The 19,040-nt window shown below is 39.2% G+C and overlaps 1 protein-coding gene across 4 annotated transcripts in view; it reads right to left on the reverse strand.

The window, feature by feature from the left end:
* The window catches only part of fstl5 (follistatin-like 5), a 201,090-nt gene that overhangs the window by 72,053 nt on the left and 109,997 nt on the right, over positions 1 to 19,040 (reverse strand). For all 4 annotated transcript variants that reach the window (XM_085416209.1, XM_085416189.1, XM_085416198.1 and 1 more), the window contains exon 6: positions 17,092 to 17,212. In XM_085416209.1, coding sequence (XP_085272335.1) covers positions 17,092 to 17,212 — 121 coding nt within the window. The remainder of the gene's footprint in view (positions 1 to 17,091; positions 17,213 to 19,040) is intronic.

The following is a 19,040-nucleotide window of genomic DNA, read 5'->3' on the forward strand; positions in this document are numbered from 1 at the left end:
CATACATATACTCTCTCTCAAGAGCCTGAGGACATTACAGCAGAACTCATAGTGCACAACCCTGTAAATAAGTGCTACTGATGCAACTGTTGACCTATTGCACCCTCATTGTGTTTTCTTAAGAACACTGCAGGCTATATCAATGAAAACTGAAGCAGCAGCTCCAGCTCGTGTCACTCGCCTTAAATACTTAGAAGTTGTCAAAATGGAAGAATTGCTTCTGCTTTTAAAGCTATTAGTATCTAAGAGACAAGGTGACATTTTGCCAGGTTCACCAATTATTACTTTTCAGATGTTCCACAAGAGGTTTTTTTGGGGGTGTGTGTGTCACTGTTTTTGCTTAAGAATCACACAATTTGTCCACTGGTTTTTTACCTTCCGTCATAAATTTCTTTCAAATGCTTGGCAGGCAAATTTAAGATGACTATATATGCTTAAAACAGACATTTATCAGTTCAAACATTTGATTTGTACTCTTTGTACTACTACCATTAATAATTTAAGAGATCCATCCATTCGCTTCCGCTTATCCTTTTCAGGGTCGCGGGGGGCGCTGGAGCCTATCCCAGCTGTCATAGGGCGAGAGGCAGGGTACACCCTGGACAGGTCGCCAGTCTGTCGCAGGGCTAACACACAGGGACAGACAACCATTCACACTCACATTCACTCGCACATTCACACCTAGTGGCAATTTGGATTATCCAATTAACCTATCCCCACAAGTTGCATGTCTTTGGACGGTGGGAGGAAGCCGGAGTACCCGGAGAGAACCCACGCAAACACGGGGAGAACATGCAAACTCCACACAGAAAGACCCCGGCCTGATGTTGGAATTGAACTCAGGACCTTCTTGCTGTGCGGCAACAGTGCTAACCACCGTGCCACCGTGCTGCCCAATTTAAGAGATCATTGCATTCTATTTTTATTGACAATTTGGTAAGTCTGGTTTACGTTTATCCTTCCTGTAATAAATGGTTATTTATTTTACTTCAACTTTGTTTCAATCAAAGTTCATGAGAAAATAATGGGCTGAGTCTGAGTGTACTTTTACCAAATTCATGTTACATTAACTATAGTCATAGCAACCCAAAATGAAGCAATCAAGGTGTCAGGTAAAATTAACAATGTCCAGAAGAAAACATAATTGGGAAAGTAAGAAGAAAAACAAAGCAAGGAAAACAAAACACAATAACATGACCCTCATGCAGAAAGCAAAGATTTAAGGAAAGTGGATCCTCAGTCACTCGTGGCCACATACCTCCTCCTACCCTGACACTGATAACAATATAGCCAGCAGATCAAGGAGCTACTTGGTGCTCTACATGGTGCTGAGGTGGTGGTGGGTGGATACACTGACAAAAATCTCCTTCAATAATGTCCTCCCTAACCATTCAATTACAGCACCCTTGTATCGTAATGCTTTTGGAATACGCTGCAAGCAACAAACTCGATTTGCTGCTGATCCCCAGGGGGATAGAAATCTGTGAAGGTATAGGGAGAATTTTAAGAAGAAAGTGGGCAGGCAGACAGGCAGGCAAGCTTTAGCTATTGGGTGGAGCAAGGGTGGGATGGAAGGGAAGGGATCCGACCCGAATGAGAAAATCCTCAGAGAAAGGGGAGTCTGGGCGGCCAGAGCCAGCTGAAAGCCTTCAGCGTGCAGGAGCTCCTGTGTTAAAGATTTATCAGTGGAGGAAGTGGCACCGGCTCCTCTTTTTGGTCTGATTTGAGGCCTGAGGGACTCAGCCCCCAGAGAAGGATCAACCTTCACCGTTCGACCTGTAATTAGTGATTAACGGTAAGGTCCAGACTTTTGATTTACTCTCCTCTGCTCTCAGAAGGGGATGTTGGTCAGTGGCACGGCACAAGGTAAATCACCTATTGCACTGGAGGCAACAAGCTTGTCAGGGAAAATAGGCTCTGCCTAGAGGACGCTGCAAAGGACCAGCTGCATGAAGACAAATTGCACCAAGGTTGCTTAGCCAACCCTCTTACTCCATCCTCTATCATGCTCTATCGCCCTCTTTTTCAAATACATGCTCACTCGAGTTGTCTTTCTTCACCAAGTCTTTCATTCCTTTCTAACTTACTCCCTCGCTCAATCCTAATGACATTCAATATTACCAAAGCTGAACGTCTGTGTAGCCCCAATTGCTTTTGAGTTTGACATTTTGAAGAGGAGATAAAAGTATTTTTCCCTGATGCTCAGTATTCATAGATCATATGCATAGACTCAAAGGTAAAAAACCCCCCCCCAAAAAACAGAATACACATTCATCTGAATGCTCTCTGATCTTGGATGGTTGACTTGATTTGTGCAAACTTTCTCCCAAAGCAAGAAGAATCGAGTCTCTGCTTCTGTGTTTTTGATATAGCGCATGAATGACTCTGTGGACTTGGATGTTTGGCAGAAACAGAAAATAGTTTGACTGGTGAAACATTCCCATGTCCTTTGTTTTCCCAAAGAAGATTCGTAGTTTTGCTTTTCATGTTGAACTGCTGTGGCTTATTGCGCTACTTAAAGAAAATAAATCGTTCCCTGTATAATAAGAAACAAAACACTAATCAGGTGACTTTTTATGCATTTATTAAGAGAAACCCACATTGCTGACAGGGAAACATTGCGCCTTTCCTTCATTCCTTACTTGGTAATGCAGAAACAACCTAGCTGTGAAGACCAAAAAGCAGTTTTTGACATCACTGGGAAAACTTGGTGAGAGAGTACAAATGAAAGGTTTAACATAACCATAATTGTTGTTCAGGGGAGAAAAAGATGTAGTCGGAAGAAATTTACAGCTTACAAGATTACCTACAAGAAGTTGACTGCATGTTATAAAAACCAATTATTCCAAAACAATCTTACGTAAGCTCAAAAAAGGCTGAGCTTACACAGAATATTTATATTATGACACTATGAAGCATTTTTTTACAGTTCTCTCACCAAACTGCCATAGATAGATTGGCGACCTGTCCCGAGAGTACGTTAAAACAGCTGGGATAGAGACTGCGACCCTGAATTGGATAAGTGGAAGAGAATGGATGGATGGATGGATGTGAAGTAATAATGGATCTCTTATTTCAGTATATTCTTTATATTAATAAGTATGTGTACACAGTAGCAGTGTCTTCTTATTCCACCAGAGCTGCTTTTCATTACTGTGTCTTATGCGATGCCTTGCTTTTTCCAAAATTGCTTTTCATTGTGTTTTGTCCTTAATTCTTTATGCAAAATGGGGAAATTATTTAATAATTTTTCAAAGAATGAATAAGCAGACAGGAAAATATAAACAGATGCAGACATGGGACTTGTTAACTCATCATCACGTACTTGTAATTAAGATCTTCTGAGCAGATCTTTTGAGCTTAGACGTTGATAACTGTAATCGATATTGTCAGAGGCAGCTGTACTTAACGTTTGCACAGGTGAATTCTGCAAAATAAATAATAAATTTGGGTTTGTTTACATGGAAAACACTGCAGCTCAACTTCAGGTCAAAGAACAACGAGCTGCCTTTTATGATGAATCTGTGCTTGTAAGAGATGATTATATAATGCACAGCTATAGGGGCGGCGTCTCAGCATCTCGTGTCACCTTTCACCATCTTGTGAAGGAGGATAAATAACTGTGCTTTTGCAGCTTGCTAAAACCATCTTAAATATGCAAAAAAAATTACAGGTATTAGGTAAAAGGTGAGAATATTATTATTATCACCTTCAACCCTCCTCCCACGAACATTCTAAACATCAGGATGGCTTTAAAACAGTCACAAATGGCCTTTGTGAGTGCATTACCTCTGGCTGATCAGCCTCTAGTCTGTTTCCAAGCTGCTGGTAGAGATCCTGAGGGACGGCCTGCATTAGTATGCTACAGAGTTTAAGAGGATGTCTAATTGGACTAATTTTATCACAGCTACCTTGTGGAAAACAAGTAATGAAAAAAATCCTCCATCTTCCTGCTATAAGTAAATCACACGGCACTTAAGCTACAGCATAAGAGGCTATATTTCAATGACTTCTTATTTCTTAAATATAAAAGCCACTAGGCCACTAATGCTGCTGACTCCAGTATGTGCTGATGCACTTTACTGACAAACATCAGGCACCAGTTTGTGTGTTAAAGGGGCAGTATACACTTCCACCCAACTGTCTTGGTTTCTGCTAGTTTTTCAGCAACATTACAGCCAGGCCTACACCTTCAAATAGATGACAGGAGATGTTAAATGCTGAGAGAAGCAAATGAATGCAGCAACCCGTTTATGCTGAAACATTCCTGACAGCCAGAAAAGCAAGTTGAACCTTTCTCACTCAGAGAGCTGTAGAACTTATTGTAAGAAATTTCTCCTCACTGGGAATTTAAACCTGACCCATCAGTGGCACATGAACAGTAGTGAAGAGTTAATTCATTGAAACCCCACTGTTTCCAACCTCGTTGTGCACAGGACTAGCTGCCATGGAGAAACATGTTTCACAAGTAAACTTACTGAGTACCTTGTGCCCACTGAATCAGCATAGTGAAACTGCAAAGCTCATACTGAAATTGGTAATGTATTGGGGTGGCAGGGGGGGCTGGTCTCGCTTGTCCCCCCACAGTGTTGGTTTGCAGGGTGATGAGTCATGTCAATGGGAGCGCATACATAGACAAATTATACCACACTATCCATCCATCCATTCGCTTCCGCTTATCCTTTTCAGGGTCGCGGGAGGCGCTGGAGCCTATCCCAGCTGTCATAGGGCGAGAGGCGGGGTACACCCTGGACAGGTCGCCAGTCTGTCGCAGGGCCAACACACAGGGACAGACAACCATTCGCACTCACATTCACTCGCACATTCACACCTAGTGGTAATTTGGATTATCCAATCAACCTATCCCCACAAGTTGCATGTCTTTGGACGGTGGGAGGAAGCCGGAGTACCCGGAGGGAACCCACGCAAACACGGGGAGAACATGCAAACTCCACACAGAAAGATCCCGGCCTGATGGTGGAATTGAACTCAGGACCTTCTTGCTGTGCGGCAACAGTGCTAACCACCGTGCCACCGTGCTGCCTTATACCACACTAATGGACTAAAAAGTACTTTACTCAAGGATTACTTCAAATTTAAAAAGTACATCAACTTCTTCTTTTAATAAATTCTGGAGATATAGCAGAAACATGTTTGAAAATGAGCCACAAGTTATGAAACCATTTTAGCACTTGAATGAAATACTCAGCAGGGGTTTTGACAAGCAACAGTCAGACTATCCATTAACTCTCACTCTACCATGGGTGCTGACTAACAGCAAACTTGACTTAATGGAAGCAGCTTTTCCTAGAAGAGGCCTGGCTGATGGTTTGGATGTCTAATTATAATCTTCAGAGAAGTAAAGGGTGTAAGTCAACTAATTTTCAAGCCTGGCAAAGTCTGTATTACACCACGCGTGGGATAACACATGATTAGAGGTGGACTAGGTTAAAAAGAAAAAGAATGTGAATAAAAACAATTATAATAAAAAAGAAACAAGAAAAGATAATTAATAAAAACCAAAAGGAAATCACAACTGTACAGCCAGAATTGTTATGCTCCTCCAAATCAATTTTAAAAAGGCTAATAAGTTTGAGCATTCACTCTAGCAGCTAATTGGAAATGGTTTCTCAAGTGAATCTAGTATTTGCTCAAACTTAGGTTAACTTTAATTGATTTATATTTTTTAAATTCACTGACAATATTTGGTTGGCAACATACAGCAAAGAAAAAAAAAGGAACATGGCATTGGGTCAAAAAAATAAAGGTATTACACAAGCAATGTTTCGTTATAACAATTAAGTGAGCGGCTTCACTGAAACACTAGTCCTTGTCACAACTATTTTTTTTAAACCAAGAAGTCCACTCTGCAATTTCCCTTTAGGTAACAAGCTTTTGGAATGCCACCAACACAACAACCAGCTTAGTTGGGTAAAGAGTTGGGTAAGGAGTAATACATGACTCAGTTAAAAAAAAAACAAGATTATTTTTTAAATGACACTCATCTTATTAAGGATTCAAAAATAACTACACATAACAGATATTACGGAAGGCTATTCATGTTTTATGTGTCTAAAATAACAAAAATATGAGCTGATATATTTTTAAGTCACTAATTTTCTGCCTTAAAAATCTGATGTGGGTTGGACTCTACTAATGAAAGAAACACTCATCTCGATGTTTCAAACAGATAAATAAAATCCTTCTCCTCCCGCACAAAGCTTTGAATAATCAGGCCCCATCTTATCTAGACCTATTGATACTATATGACCGATATAGAGAATGTGCCTTTCACCTACTTGTAGTTCCTTTTAAAGTAGAAAGGGAGGCAGAGCTTTTAGCTTTCAGGTCCCTCTTCTGTGGAAACCGCTTTCAGTTTGGATTCAGGAGATAGACACACTCTATACTTTCAGGATTAGGTTTAAAACTTAACTCTTTGATAAATCATATAGCTAGGGCTGGATCAGGTGACCCTAAATCCTGCCTTAGGTATGCTGGAATAGACCTAGGCAGCCAGGTGCTTCCCATGATGCACTGTATATAAAGTACCTTTTGATTTGTTGTAATGTGATGCTATGTCGATAAAATTTAACTGAATTGAAAATTAGATTTCAGAAAAAAAAATATAACATTATGTAATTACATCTTTTATAATGTCTACGGCTGGCAAAATATTACAGTATGTGAATGACCACGGCAGACCCGGTGACATATTTATGCTTTGCAGCACACTTTATTTCAAAAACGGTTGCTGTACATCCACACACTGAGCTGCAGCTCTCCCACTGCCAGCTCAACATAACAACAACCACTATAACAGGACCCGGTGCAATACTTAAGTCGGCGAGGCATGATTGCAGATGCCGTGCAGGTGCGTACGCCTTCCCTGCACGGCACTGCAGGCCACGCCCCGCCATATAGTACCACAGCATTATCTTAGAACACAACTGGATATTGCACTAATATAACAAAACGCACTCATAGCTTACTTCAGGTGTGTTAACATGTGTCTGGATTATTCTTGCACTCGAAAAATGTATTGTTAATTTTGACCATCCCCCAAAGCACAATAACCAGGCTTGGATTCTTTTTTTAATGTTTTTATAATATAAAACGCTTTTGTTTAACAAGTGGACAGAAATAGGCTTTTGTTAAAGTAACACAGATTTATTGCCTTAACTACATACTGATCAATCGTGCTAAAATGCAGTCAGCTGCCCAAGGCTCATTTTGAACCAGGAAAAATCATGCTGTAGGTAGTTGGATATGGTGGATAACCCCTACATGAATACACATCATGTGTTTTGATGCAGACAGTAGAAATTCTTTCTGTGTGAGGATCACAAGAGTAATATATGATAGCTCACGTTACAGTCCATCTTAGCTTCCCACCAATCCCTCAGGAGGCCAGCGGGCACTCCAAGGCTTTTTAGTCTCAGCAGAAATCAAAGAGGTGGTTATATTGGATATGTGTTCTGTCAGCAGGTGTCATGGTTCAGATCAATATGTTGATAACCAAGGAGACTGGAGTATGTCATTACTATGAATCAGTCAAATATTGTATATTCTATTAACTACATACTGCATCCCACATTCTTTAAATAAACCACCTATTTCTATCATGCTAACAGGATATAACCTAAAGTAGGGCAAATACAGTTTACAGTTGAAATGTAAGAAAGGGACTCAAATCTGTATAATGTCTATGGACCTGAGAGGGGGGTTTGTTAGAGATAGATTTTCAAACTAAAGTTTGCCTCAGGCTGCATTCATCCAGAGAGATCTTTCCAAATACTTTCAAATTCATTTTCACTGTTGTCTGCCAAGCAGTATGCCTCAAGATTGCATTCAGTAGGTGTTCCCAAACTAATAACATTTAAAGTGTGCGGTGCACAGGCAAAGCACATTGTGATTGTACAGCCAACTTCAAAGAGCTTAAAAAGCTCACTAACACAAGGATTCAGTCTCTGTGTGAATTGCACGCATCAGCTTTCAAAAGCCCTCAATCTAAAAGCACCCGACTTGGCTAATCTTAAACCACCCTTTAGACACTGTCCATTCTTTCAGCTTGTGGATTTGGTTCCTGAATTTAAATACAACAAAAGTTTATTTGCAAGTGCGCAAAAGAGTGTAAAAAGTCTACAGTAGTACTTTTTTCTATGTGCCTTTTGAATTGGCGTAGCACCTTCTGCTGTCCTCAGTTGCTTACTGAGGTTTTTTCTTTCTGGTAGTTGTTTAATTTGAGTAAAGCAAAGAAAGAGATGGATTTCCACAATACGGGGAATATTTATCTTCTGCTATTCCACAGAGGAAAGTATCAGACTTAGCATTAAAGCAGAAAGTATCCTACTAACTACATATATAGTAGCAAGCGTGATACATTTGCCACATGTGCAGGCAGCAGCGTCTTCTTTTAAAAATAAAATAATTCAAGTGCTGCTACTGTATACTGACTAAACATGGCATAAAATTTGCACTTTACAACAAATGCCATAGTGCAGGTATAACTACTGTATGTACTGTATTATAGATTTTGTTACAACACATTGATCTGTACATATGGTTTTTGACAATAAAGATGACTTTGACTTGACATTCGTATTTAGTGAGACATGTATATTTACCATAGTTGAGTTTATTTTCATGTTGTATTGCTATAAGATTCCTTATATATTTTGCTCTGCTCTAATATGACAGATGTTACTGTATATATCATTTTGCACATGTAAAAGAGCACTGCCAATGCTAAACAGTCTTCTTCTCTCAAAGGAAACATTGCTGCTGGACTAAAACAGCTCATTTGTAGTTCAGGTCTTTTTCTGTCTCCATCACTATGTGAATGAAACTATTTGCTGCAGTTGCAGCATTTTAAAACAATCAAAAAGTTGAGTTTTTTTGTAATGCCAAAATGAATCAGAGCAGACTGGGCTTTTTGGAAGACAGATATTAAAGAAACAGACTCTAAAACTGAGTGCTGCAGATAAAGGATGGCAAGATGTGGTACAGTATGTAAAAGATAACTAACATAGTTTAAGCATGTAAAACTTTTCTATGAGACCCCAAAATAAAATCAAGGTGCCTGGTAATGAGCATGATGCGGGTGCTTCAGTGTCTGTGCAATGTATTTTGTCACTCGTGCGCCAAAAGTTAATGACACTTTGTGATAGATGACACCTTATCTATTTACCCATGATGCACTGAGCCATCATTCACCAAATTATTCAACGATGACATGGTACTCACTATCAGCAGCATGGCAGACATCATTCATATCTGTAACATCATCTAATTAAAAGACATCACTTCTGCCAGACAGTTTCCTTACTGCTAGCTGAAGCAAATTGATTCTCAACCCCCTTCCAGTGTATGCAAAGCAGGAATGAATAATGCATGGACATTAGAATCTTATCTTCTGTCCTGACAAACAATGTTGCAATACTTTGAATATTCCATAAAGGTGTGCAAAGGGTCCTTATTAGCGCAGCAGTCAGACAGGTGTCATTTTCATGGAGAGTCATTCTGCCTTTACTGCTGTTCATTTCCAAGCCACACCATAGTTCTGGATACACTGAGCCAACGGATTTACTTTATGATCGTGCTCAGTTTACGATAGCGCTTAAGGTATTTGCATAGATATTATGTTGGCAATGAAGTGAGAAACTATAACTTTACAGTGTAGTTTTACCCCAAGCTCTGTGACCAGGCTCTATCAGGCTACAACCTACAAGTCACTGAAATAAATGTTCAGTGCTCTGACTCAGATTTATACTGGAGATGCCTGTTATTGCAGCATTATCAGCAGCTGCGCACCAGCCCACTCAGATTAAAAAAAGAAGAAGAAAAGAATTAAGTATGTTTCATTATATAGCTGCTTTCTACCTGTGCACAGACAGAACACTATCAGCAGTAATAAAATAGATTAGCCATGCTCAGTAAAACTGATTGATTTGTGTTTTTAGTAAGTTCAATATACTATAAAAAATAATGCTTTTCCAATTAGCGTTTATGTTGCATGATTGTGAGCATCAGAGCAAAATACAGTATGCAGCCTGGTGATCTACCTGAAATATATATTTTGGGGAGTCTGGGTTGTCTTCCCAGTTGAATGAACAGGTATCCCCCTCGTCTCAAGACACAGTATAATGGACATGTCCCACGTTTTGTTTTTCAAAAGTCAACAAGACTTTTTTTTTTTTTTTTTTACCTCAAATCTGGATTTTATTAAATGGTGAAAAAGGGTGACTACTGTCACCATGACAATCTTCTACCAATCAAAGCAATTGCAAGGAGCTTTTCAGAGCTAACTCTCCAGTTACACCGGTGTAACTGGCAAGTTAGCAATCAAACCTAACTCCAGCAATCACTTGCCAACCAGTCTGGTTTTACACATTTTTCTCTCTGGTGTGAAAAGAGAGATTCTGTTTTTCTGTGAGGTTGTTTAAATATCTTACTTGTTCAGTTTGAGATGAATTTTATTTAAATATACACTTATTTATACTTATATGTTGATCTCCCCAGTTTTACTGACGCTGACTGAAAGCTAGAAGGCCACGCAACATCACCTTGAAATTACTTAGCAAACTAACAAAGTCACATTTAAGCTTAAAGAAAAAAATCTGCTGTAGTAGATCACATGTTACTTGGTTTTACATTGCAAAAAAGATGGATGTAGGTTTTCAGGTTTGAAAAGTAAAGCGCAAATGGAAGTGACTTAAAAGACTCGCAAAAAGACCAGTTGTATAAAGATCAACGTGAAAATGACCCTTGGCTCCCTTGCTCTGTGAACTCTGTAAAAAATGAGAAAGGAGGATGTCCTCATTTACCAACCACTTGATATTCACAAGTCATTACCCAATAAGCGTAAGGTTCCATAGCCAAATCCATCCTTCACTTGTCAGATCCAGCTCCAAAAGATCAAAATACCAATGTCTGATGTCACGTTTGCTACATCTATCTTTTATACTGCCTATGGTTTTAAACCTTTACTCCCTAAACACCAACTAGGAGTAGCACTTGAAGCTCTTTTCTGAATTGAGCGGTTTTTGTCATGTTTCAGGCCTGCTTACAGAACAAAACGATGGGTTTGCATCAAATGTTTGTGATTAAATATTTTAATACTAGCTCCCCTTATTGATTCCTCCATAGTTAGAAAGATGTATTTCTATAAAATTAACTACTTCGCTGCTTCTCAACTTGAAGGAATGGCAGTGGATTGGGGTGTTGGCTTTCTGGTCAGTATCTAGAAGAAAGACACTTTATACTACACTAGAGTTACTATCACCTCTCTCTACTGACTATATGATAGATAAGTACATTTACATAGAAATTAGGAGAACTAAATTCTTCAGTCACGCTGTTAAGTCTCTAGAGATGTTGGTCTTTTTATCATCATTTCTTTCTGAGCTGTGGGCCTATCTTGAAAGGATGGAAGTATTTAGGAGAGAGAAACAGGTTTGGACATGAATAGAGTGAAGAAGCACAAGCTGAGTACTACCATGACCTCCAGGTATGTAATGCACGTCAGTAAACCAAGTATTCAATATTGAGTGTTCGGTGAAGAGAGTTGAATTCCTTTGAGCAATCTGATACTGCCCACATGGGATGGAATAAAAAAACAAAAATCTTTTTTGCTTTATATGTATTTCTATCTCACACTGAGATATACACAGGAAAATGAGTATGTTACATGAGAACTTTTACCACTGAAAGTATTGTGGATTTATTTCTGTTTGTTTTCTATATTAATATACTCAGAAATCCTGAGTTGTTGACAAAGACATTACTTCAGCTGTGCTAAGCATATTGTTTATTGATTGCCTCTAACTATTAACATCAATATAGAAGCAATTTCCAGTAAAGCGTCTTAAAAAATAGCTTATCCAAAGATTAATTCTGCACTTGGATAATTATCCGCTGTCGCTAAATAGTAACATAAAGTGGCACGCAAGGATAAAAAAAATGAAAAAGTCTAAAAGAGGAGTAAGGCAGGTTGAAAGAAACTCCATCACAGAGTTTATTTACTCACATTAAATATCCTATTTCCTTGTGAACAGTTAAGTTGGAAACTTGAGAAAAAAAGAATCCTCTGAAACCTAAAAAAGGAAGAGACAGAGCAACTCAACTCTTCAAAGAATGGGGTTCTGTGTTTCTGTGACTTGCCAGAAGGGGTTTCTCTCCCACACATTCATGTATGATGTGGAATCCAGCAGACTAGATGAGACTCTTGCACTTTGTCATTTGCTCCTGTGACTTTTTTTTCTTGGTCTCCTCTAGGAAATGCTTCAAATACAAAGGGCTGATAAGATGAAGGTTGATTATGAATTCTCTCCCTCTGCTAAATGTGTCAAGCCAGCCAAATGTCAGAAGATATTCTGTCAGAGGATATTGAGCTGACTGAAAATGTCAGACAGGGAGGAACCGTGAATAGGAAGGAAACAAAAGACAGAAACTGGTGCACATGTGTTAGTGTGACTCAGATATCACACAGCACCTGTTGTCTTTATGCTGCCTAATGATGGAGATTTGGATTGAACTACTGTTTCTAAGAAGTTGTGACCTGCTTTCTTTTGAACCATTTCCACTTTGAACTCCTTCAATAGTACAACACAGTTGGCAACAATCTGCAGGTCTCAGTGAGTAAACTTTGGCAAGACATCACATATTTCTCGAGGTTTACCACAATCCTAACTTTGTAATGGCCAAAAGAACAGAAACAGGCTGTCAGTTCAAATGTTAATAACAAGTTAGGTCCTTCTCAGATTTCAAAGAAAAACTCAAAGCCTAATTAACTGCATACATAAAACTGTTCAAAAAGAGTTATAAAAAATATGATCTTCTCGAACTATAAAGAAAAGGAAAATATTTAAATTAAGTGAATGTCTCCATTTAAAAAACAAACAAACAAAAAAAAAAACTCATGATGTGATATTATAGTATATAGTATATCAGAAATCTGTTCACTATTTTTATTACAAATTATATCAGTAAGGAAGCTGACTAAATATTGATAATTTATGGCAAAGGGGTGGGATTAAATAAGTGTTTACTTCTTCCCACTCCCTTTCAACATGTAAATTAATCAGAACATTTTTTTTTGTATGTAATTTGTATAGCATTTTTTCTTTCTTATTTTCTTTTCTAAATGTACTTGTATATTGTTCACATGTTGAAATAAATTACTGTTACGACCCGGCTCAAAAGCCGCAACATAAAAAAAGGAGATGAATAACAGAGTGTGGGTGAGAAGAGGTTTCATCCTAAAATGGAAAACCAGGTTGGCTAAAATGGCTGGTGCCACCAAGGCAAAGACTAGTGCACTGCCGGAATGCTTGCCTCAGGTATGCTTTTATCCACACCTGACTAGGTGTGGCCAATTAGCACCAGCTGAAAACACTGAGACGATTAGAAGCTGCAGAGGGACGTAACACCTCCTCCCTTAAAAGGGTTCCTCTAGGACCCTTAAATTTATTAAAAGCCCCTCTGAAGCCTTCAGTTCCTTGACCCACAAACCTGGAATAAAAGTTAAAGCTAACAGAAGCACAGTGTTCACGTTATAGTTGGCATCTCTAAGCATGGATGGGCATGAGGATTTGAAGTTGCCACACTGAACAGACAAAAAGTAACATGTGACCAACACAAAGGAGCACAACAGTCAAACCCAAAATGATTACCTGATCTGCTACAACACAAAACCAAAAGTAGCAACAAATAATCACAACCAAGTGATCTGTTGTCTCCACCACACAAACAGTCACATACAAGTGGCCCTATACCACAACAAGTTACTTTAATCCAAAAAGTTCAGTAAATCAAGCACACCAGTGACCAACCACAAACTGGAGAGCTATGGCCACACAATGATCACATCAAGGGTGGCTCAGCACCCCACAGTGTTATTGCCATCACCTGGCCAACAACACTCACAAGTGATCCAACAAAATAGCCATATTCCCCACAACACTAAAAGGTCACATCACAAAACACTCACCTCACAAGGATCTCATTAGCATCCATCAACACTGACATATGCACACACACATGGCGTACACACAATGCCAACTTAAAAACAGCCTACCTGCCTCAGCTACAGACCATGAATGGTCTCAAACCTCCTACCGAGTTTGGTCCCACTGATTTACTATGTGCAACTCCCAGCCTAAAACACTAAAAACAACAAAACCCTTACTTTTCCTACCCTAGTCTTCAGTGGTGTACCAGGCTCGAGGCAACTTTAAACGCGAACTCGAGAGCAGGCAGCAGACCAGAGATACAGTCTCCTACCAAACTCTGAAGCGTACCCCCACCCAGGATAGCCACCAAACACAATAAACTAAAACAATAAAGCAAAACAACAAACAAGTGCTTCGATGGAAGGGCAGCACAGCCACCCAGCTGAAACACACTTACTAAAGGGAGTTTGCACAATTACAGTGACCACCATCACTCACCCACTTAAAAGCAAAACAAACTGACATTCAGTCTCCACTAAAATGTCCAAATATCCCGGACGAGCCCCCACTTATGTTACGACCCGGCTCAAAAGCCGCAACATAAAAAAAGGAGATGAATAACAGAGTGTGGGTGAGAAGAGGTTTCATCCTAAAATGGAAAACCAGGTTGGCTAAAATGGCTGGTGCCACCAAGGCAAAGACTAGTGCACTGCCGGAAAGCTTGCCTCAGGTATGCTTTTATCCACACCTGACTAGGTGTGGCCAATTAGCACCAGCTGAAAACACTGAGACGATTAGAAGCTGCAGAGGGACGTAACAATTACCAATCAATCATATTTCTTTTATGAAGACCAAAGGTTTTACACACGTTAAAAAAAATTGCTTATGTCCCAGGAAAACCAGAACCATCACAGGTGACCCCGTGCGCCCCGTTCACCACCTTTTTGATCCGTTGCCCTCTGGTCAATCAGGTCCCTCACCTCCAGACTCGTAAACAGGTTCTTCCCCTTGGCCATGCAGACTTTCAATAAACACTATCCCTGACAACCCACCCCTGCCCACCCACCTCAATAATCTAAGCCATGGTCTGAGAACCCTCATCACTCAGACCCCTCACACTAGAGCTGGGCGATAGAACGATAACGATATGTATCACGATAAAACTTTTACTCGATAGAGAAATTAAGCTATCGCGATAGACCTCGCCGCTCCTGTCCTCTTAAAAAAAAAAAAAAGAAGGTCAGCCAATCCAAATCAAGTAGCGCAGAGCCGAACCAATCACAGCCGCAGCGTCACGTCGCGTGACTTGTTACGTACAGCACAAGTGCCAAGCCGCACGTGTGTTTGTTTGGGAAGCAGCCAGCGGGTAATGGAGGCAGCGCGTAATGGAGGAAATGAGTGTGCCGACTAGAAAAATCAACCGAGCGTGACCGAAGAGAAAACAGATGATGGTTCCAATGCCGGAGAGATTGTCGAACGGAAGAGCCATAGAAGTTCCGTAGTGTGAAGGTATTTCGGCTATTTCAAGTCTGACAAAAAACAGAGTAGCGTGCACTGTAAATGTGCCGAAAGCAAGTCTGGAAATACAATAAACTGGTGCATGCGTCACACTGTGCGCCACGTTATTGTTTCGGTGAAATGAATTTCTACAATACTGTTAATTCTACTCTCTGCAGTGTTTAAATGCTTACATATACACACAGTTACTGTCCCTCCACACATACGACTCGGTTCTGCTTCTATGCCCCAGCTTTGTTTACTTTTTCCCACCGAGGCTTCTAGACTTCTGATTGGCCAACATTTCTGCACGGTTAGGAATCTAGCGCCACCTGCTGCTTTGGCATGTTCATAGCAGCGTTTTCCTTCATTTCTGCCTTTATGTGTGGACGGGATTATTTTTTAAAACGGAAACGGAAAATCTCCGTTTTCAAAAATACCCGTGTACGTGTGGACGTAGCCTCAGTCTCTGACTGGAAGCGCTAATTCATCATTCGGCTTTTGTCAGACTAAAGTAACTGTTAAAACTGTTTGAAAAGCTCAGCTATACAACAAGGAGAGATTGAGAATTTCCTTTTAGTTCTCAGTTTATTTGATATTGACAAAAGTTAGTCAATTTTGTCTGTTCTTCTGTAAAACAAACTAAGATTTATTTTTAGAATTAATATTTTGTTTCTAAGTGGAATTGACAATTTAGTCTGTTTCGTTTGTTCTATTTTGAAACTTAAACGCTTTAGCAGCTGCCTTTTGTGTAGTTTGCAATATTTGCCTTTATTTATCTGAAAAAGTCTCATGTTCCTTAAGTACATCTACCCTGTTGAACTTATTATGGGAAATAAATATTTAAATAAGAACAAGCTGCTGATTATTTCACATTTTACTTGTGAGCAACGGCACATTTAAATCTTACAAATATAGTTATTTGGCTTATATCGTGATAGATATCGTTATCGCCTGAAATGAAAAAAACATATCGTGATATGAAAAAATCTCATATCGCCCAGCTCTACCTCACACACAGACTCTATTCAGACTACGTTTTTGCTTTGCACTCATTGTTCTCTAATGTGTGCCTTTCTCCTATTTTTGTATATATTTCTTTTGTTTTGTATACATCCCTCTTGATTGTATATATTTCTCCTATTTGCCATTTATTCCTGCTGTCTACTATTTATTTTTTATTCCAGCACAGTTGTATGTGTACTTGTTGTAAGTGTGCAAGGACAAATAAAGGGCTATTCTATACTTTTATGCTATTAAAAGGAGAATAAAGAAGAAATGAGCATCAGTATCAATGAAATATGAGTATACACATTAATTATGTCGTGGCATCTGAGAGATTTTTTTTTCCAGGGTTTCAATTTACTCTCTGTTTTCTCATAATACTCATAATTACTGCACTACTTTCCAAATCAATTAACTAACAACTGGGTAAAAAGAACGCCATTGTAAACATTGTCGTAATGTTTACACACTAGGACAATATGAACCATCAACTTTAAAATATAGTTTTTTTTTAAAGACAAGAGCTATTATTTAGTATTGACTAAAACTGCAAATTTAAAAATACATTTCTGTCACATCTGATATATATTTTACTGAACAATGTAAACAGACGATGGGAGTAACAAAACTGTATCCTCACCAAAGGCTGTGTAGAACTCCTCTTTTGTAAGGTGCTCATCATCGTTCACGTCGTTGTACTTCAGCAAGTCAAACAATGTGCATTCAGAGATGTCCTTGGATAGACCTTCTTGCTTGATGACCTTCAATGAGAATACATCAATCGTTGGTTAAAGAAGGTTAAGAGCATTTTTTTTTAATTCTGTTTGTGTGTGTCTGTTGGTTTTTTTCAGTACTGTTCCAGAAATTATAATAAAACAAAACCTCTATGCAATTAATGTTGCCACTAAACAAATCAGCCAGATGTTGACTAATAACATTTTTCTTTTCCACCAAAGGATTTGATGTCTCTTAAAGTAAACCACAGCAGTGATGGCACTGCTTATTCAGTCTACAGTGAGTAATCAGCACAGTTAAACCTACACAGAGAAGTGTAGGTTTAACACATATCTGTGTAGGTTTAAACTTGCTTTCTGCTCTAAGCCCACCAGACATGTATATCCTAATAAGCTGAACACAGTAGAGGGACAGATGTCCAGTTGCCTTTAAGTCCATTTTAAGTGGGATGAGGCAAACAAAGGCTAATATGGATTGTCTGTGTAGGTTCTCAATCATCCAGGTCATGGTAATTTAAGAAGCTTGGAAAGAAAAGCGACTGGACCTCTTTAAGTGTCTTAAAGACGTTTCATCCGAGAAGCTTCTTCAGTTCTAAGACCAAATGGTGGAGAGTCCCAGGTATTTAAACCCTAGTGCGAGTTGTCCCTTAAGATGGTTGTTGACCCGCTATTGATCATGTGCCTCATCACATGAGCCAAGGACATCAGCAGAGGTCCGGGTGAAACATTGCGAGACCTTGTCTCACCCTATCATGTGACCTACTGAGATCAAGTGATGCAAGATGTGAGTAGGTGGTAAGATCATTATAGATCTTTTGTCCACTGATGCAAAAAAAATTTGTTTACCCCAGGTTTAAATCTAAGAAACAATAGGTGTTGCTTGGATTACACATGTCATTACAAAATGAAAATTTGAGTACCATATATCTAATTGCCAAGAAAACGGTTTCACTAAAACTGGAATGCACTGGCTGAAATGCAAAGTCGAAACCATCGGGTACTATCTCAGGTCAATTAAGTTTTTTACGTTAACCTTATTTGCATCTACTCTTTGACAAGTTGTGTGGCTAGCATTGTCACCTCACAGTAACAAGATGATGGGTTTGAATCCACCTCTGTGCTGGAATGATGACGTGACCAGCATGTAATTATGCGCAAAAAAGGAAGTAATGGCCCAGATATCAACTATATTCTCCAATTCTCCACTCACTATACCGAAGCCCAAACATAGGATTGTTAAGGCCAATATTGATATTTTGGTGATTTTAAAATTTTGCGCATTTTCAAATTTTGCTAGCATTTCTTATACATAGTTATTTATTTAGTGATTTACACTGGCCAAATCTGCTTAGATCATGTAGTTTTTATGCTTGCTGTGTTTCAAACATGTGTTGCCAAAAGCCAAGTTGCAAAGTGCCCTCTGCTGGAAAAACTACGCAATGTCAGGCCATTTCCCCCATCTTGTTTACTCAGACAAAGCCAGTTAACAATTGAAAGTTTAAATTTGAAAAACAAATACAATGGTTTTAGTATTTGTAGAACCGTACAGTCACAAAACTACAAAATAGTAGACAGTTTTGTTAATCATTGGCTTTTCAGATTAATATTTAAAAGTTCTACAGTTCCTTCAGGTAAAGTGTCAGTCTATGAAGGCTGTGGTCATGTTCGGTGAAGGAAAAAAATGTCCATCCCGGTTTTCCCTCCAAGGCACGAGCGATAAGCAGAGTTCTGTCCTTTCCTTCTAAGATTCCTAATTATTCAAAGTAACACTCAGGTATGCCATTCAGCGTGTTAGTACGAGCTCGGGAGCAGCTTGGGAGAACAAGAAAACAGAGACTGCTTTAGGTTGCCTTCC

The sequence above is a fragment of the Rhamphochromis longiceps genome, linkage group LG2 (assembly GCF_057381845.1).
Source record: "Rhamphochromis longiceps isolate RC_006_pf linkage group LG2, R_longiceps_female_GT1.1, whole genome shotgun sequence".
Lineage (NCBI taxonomy): Eukaryota > Metazoa > Chordata > Actinopteri > Cichliformes > Cichlidae > Rhamphochromis > Rhamphochromis longiceps.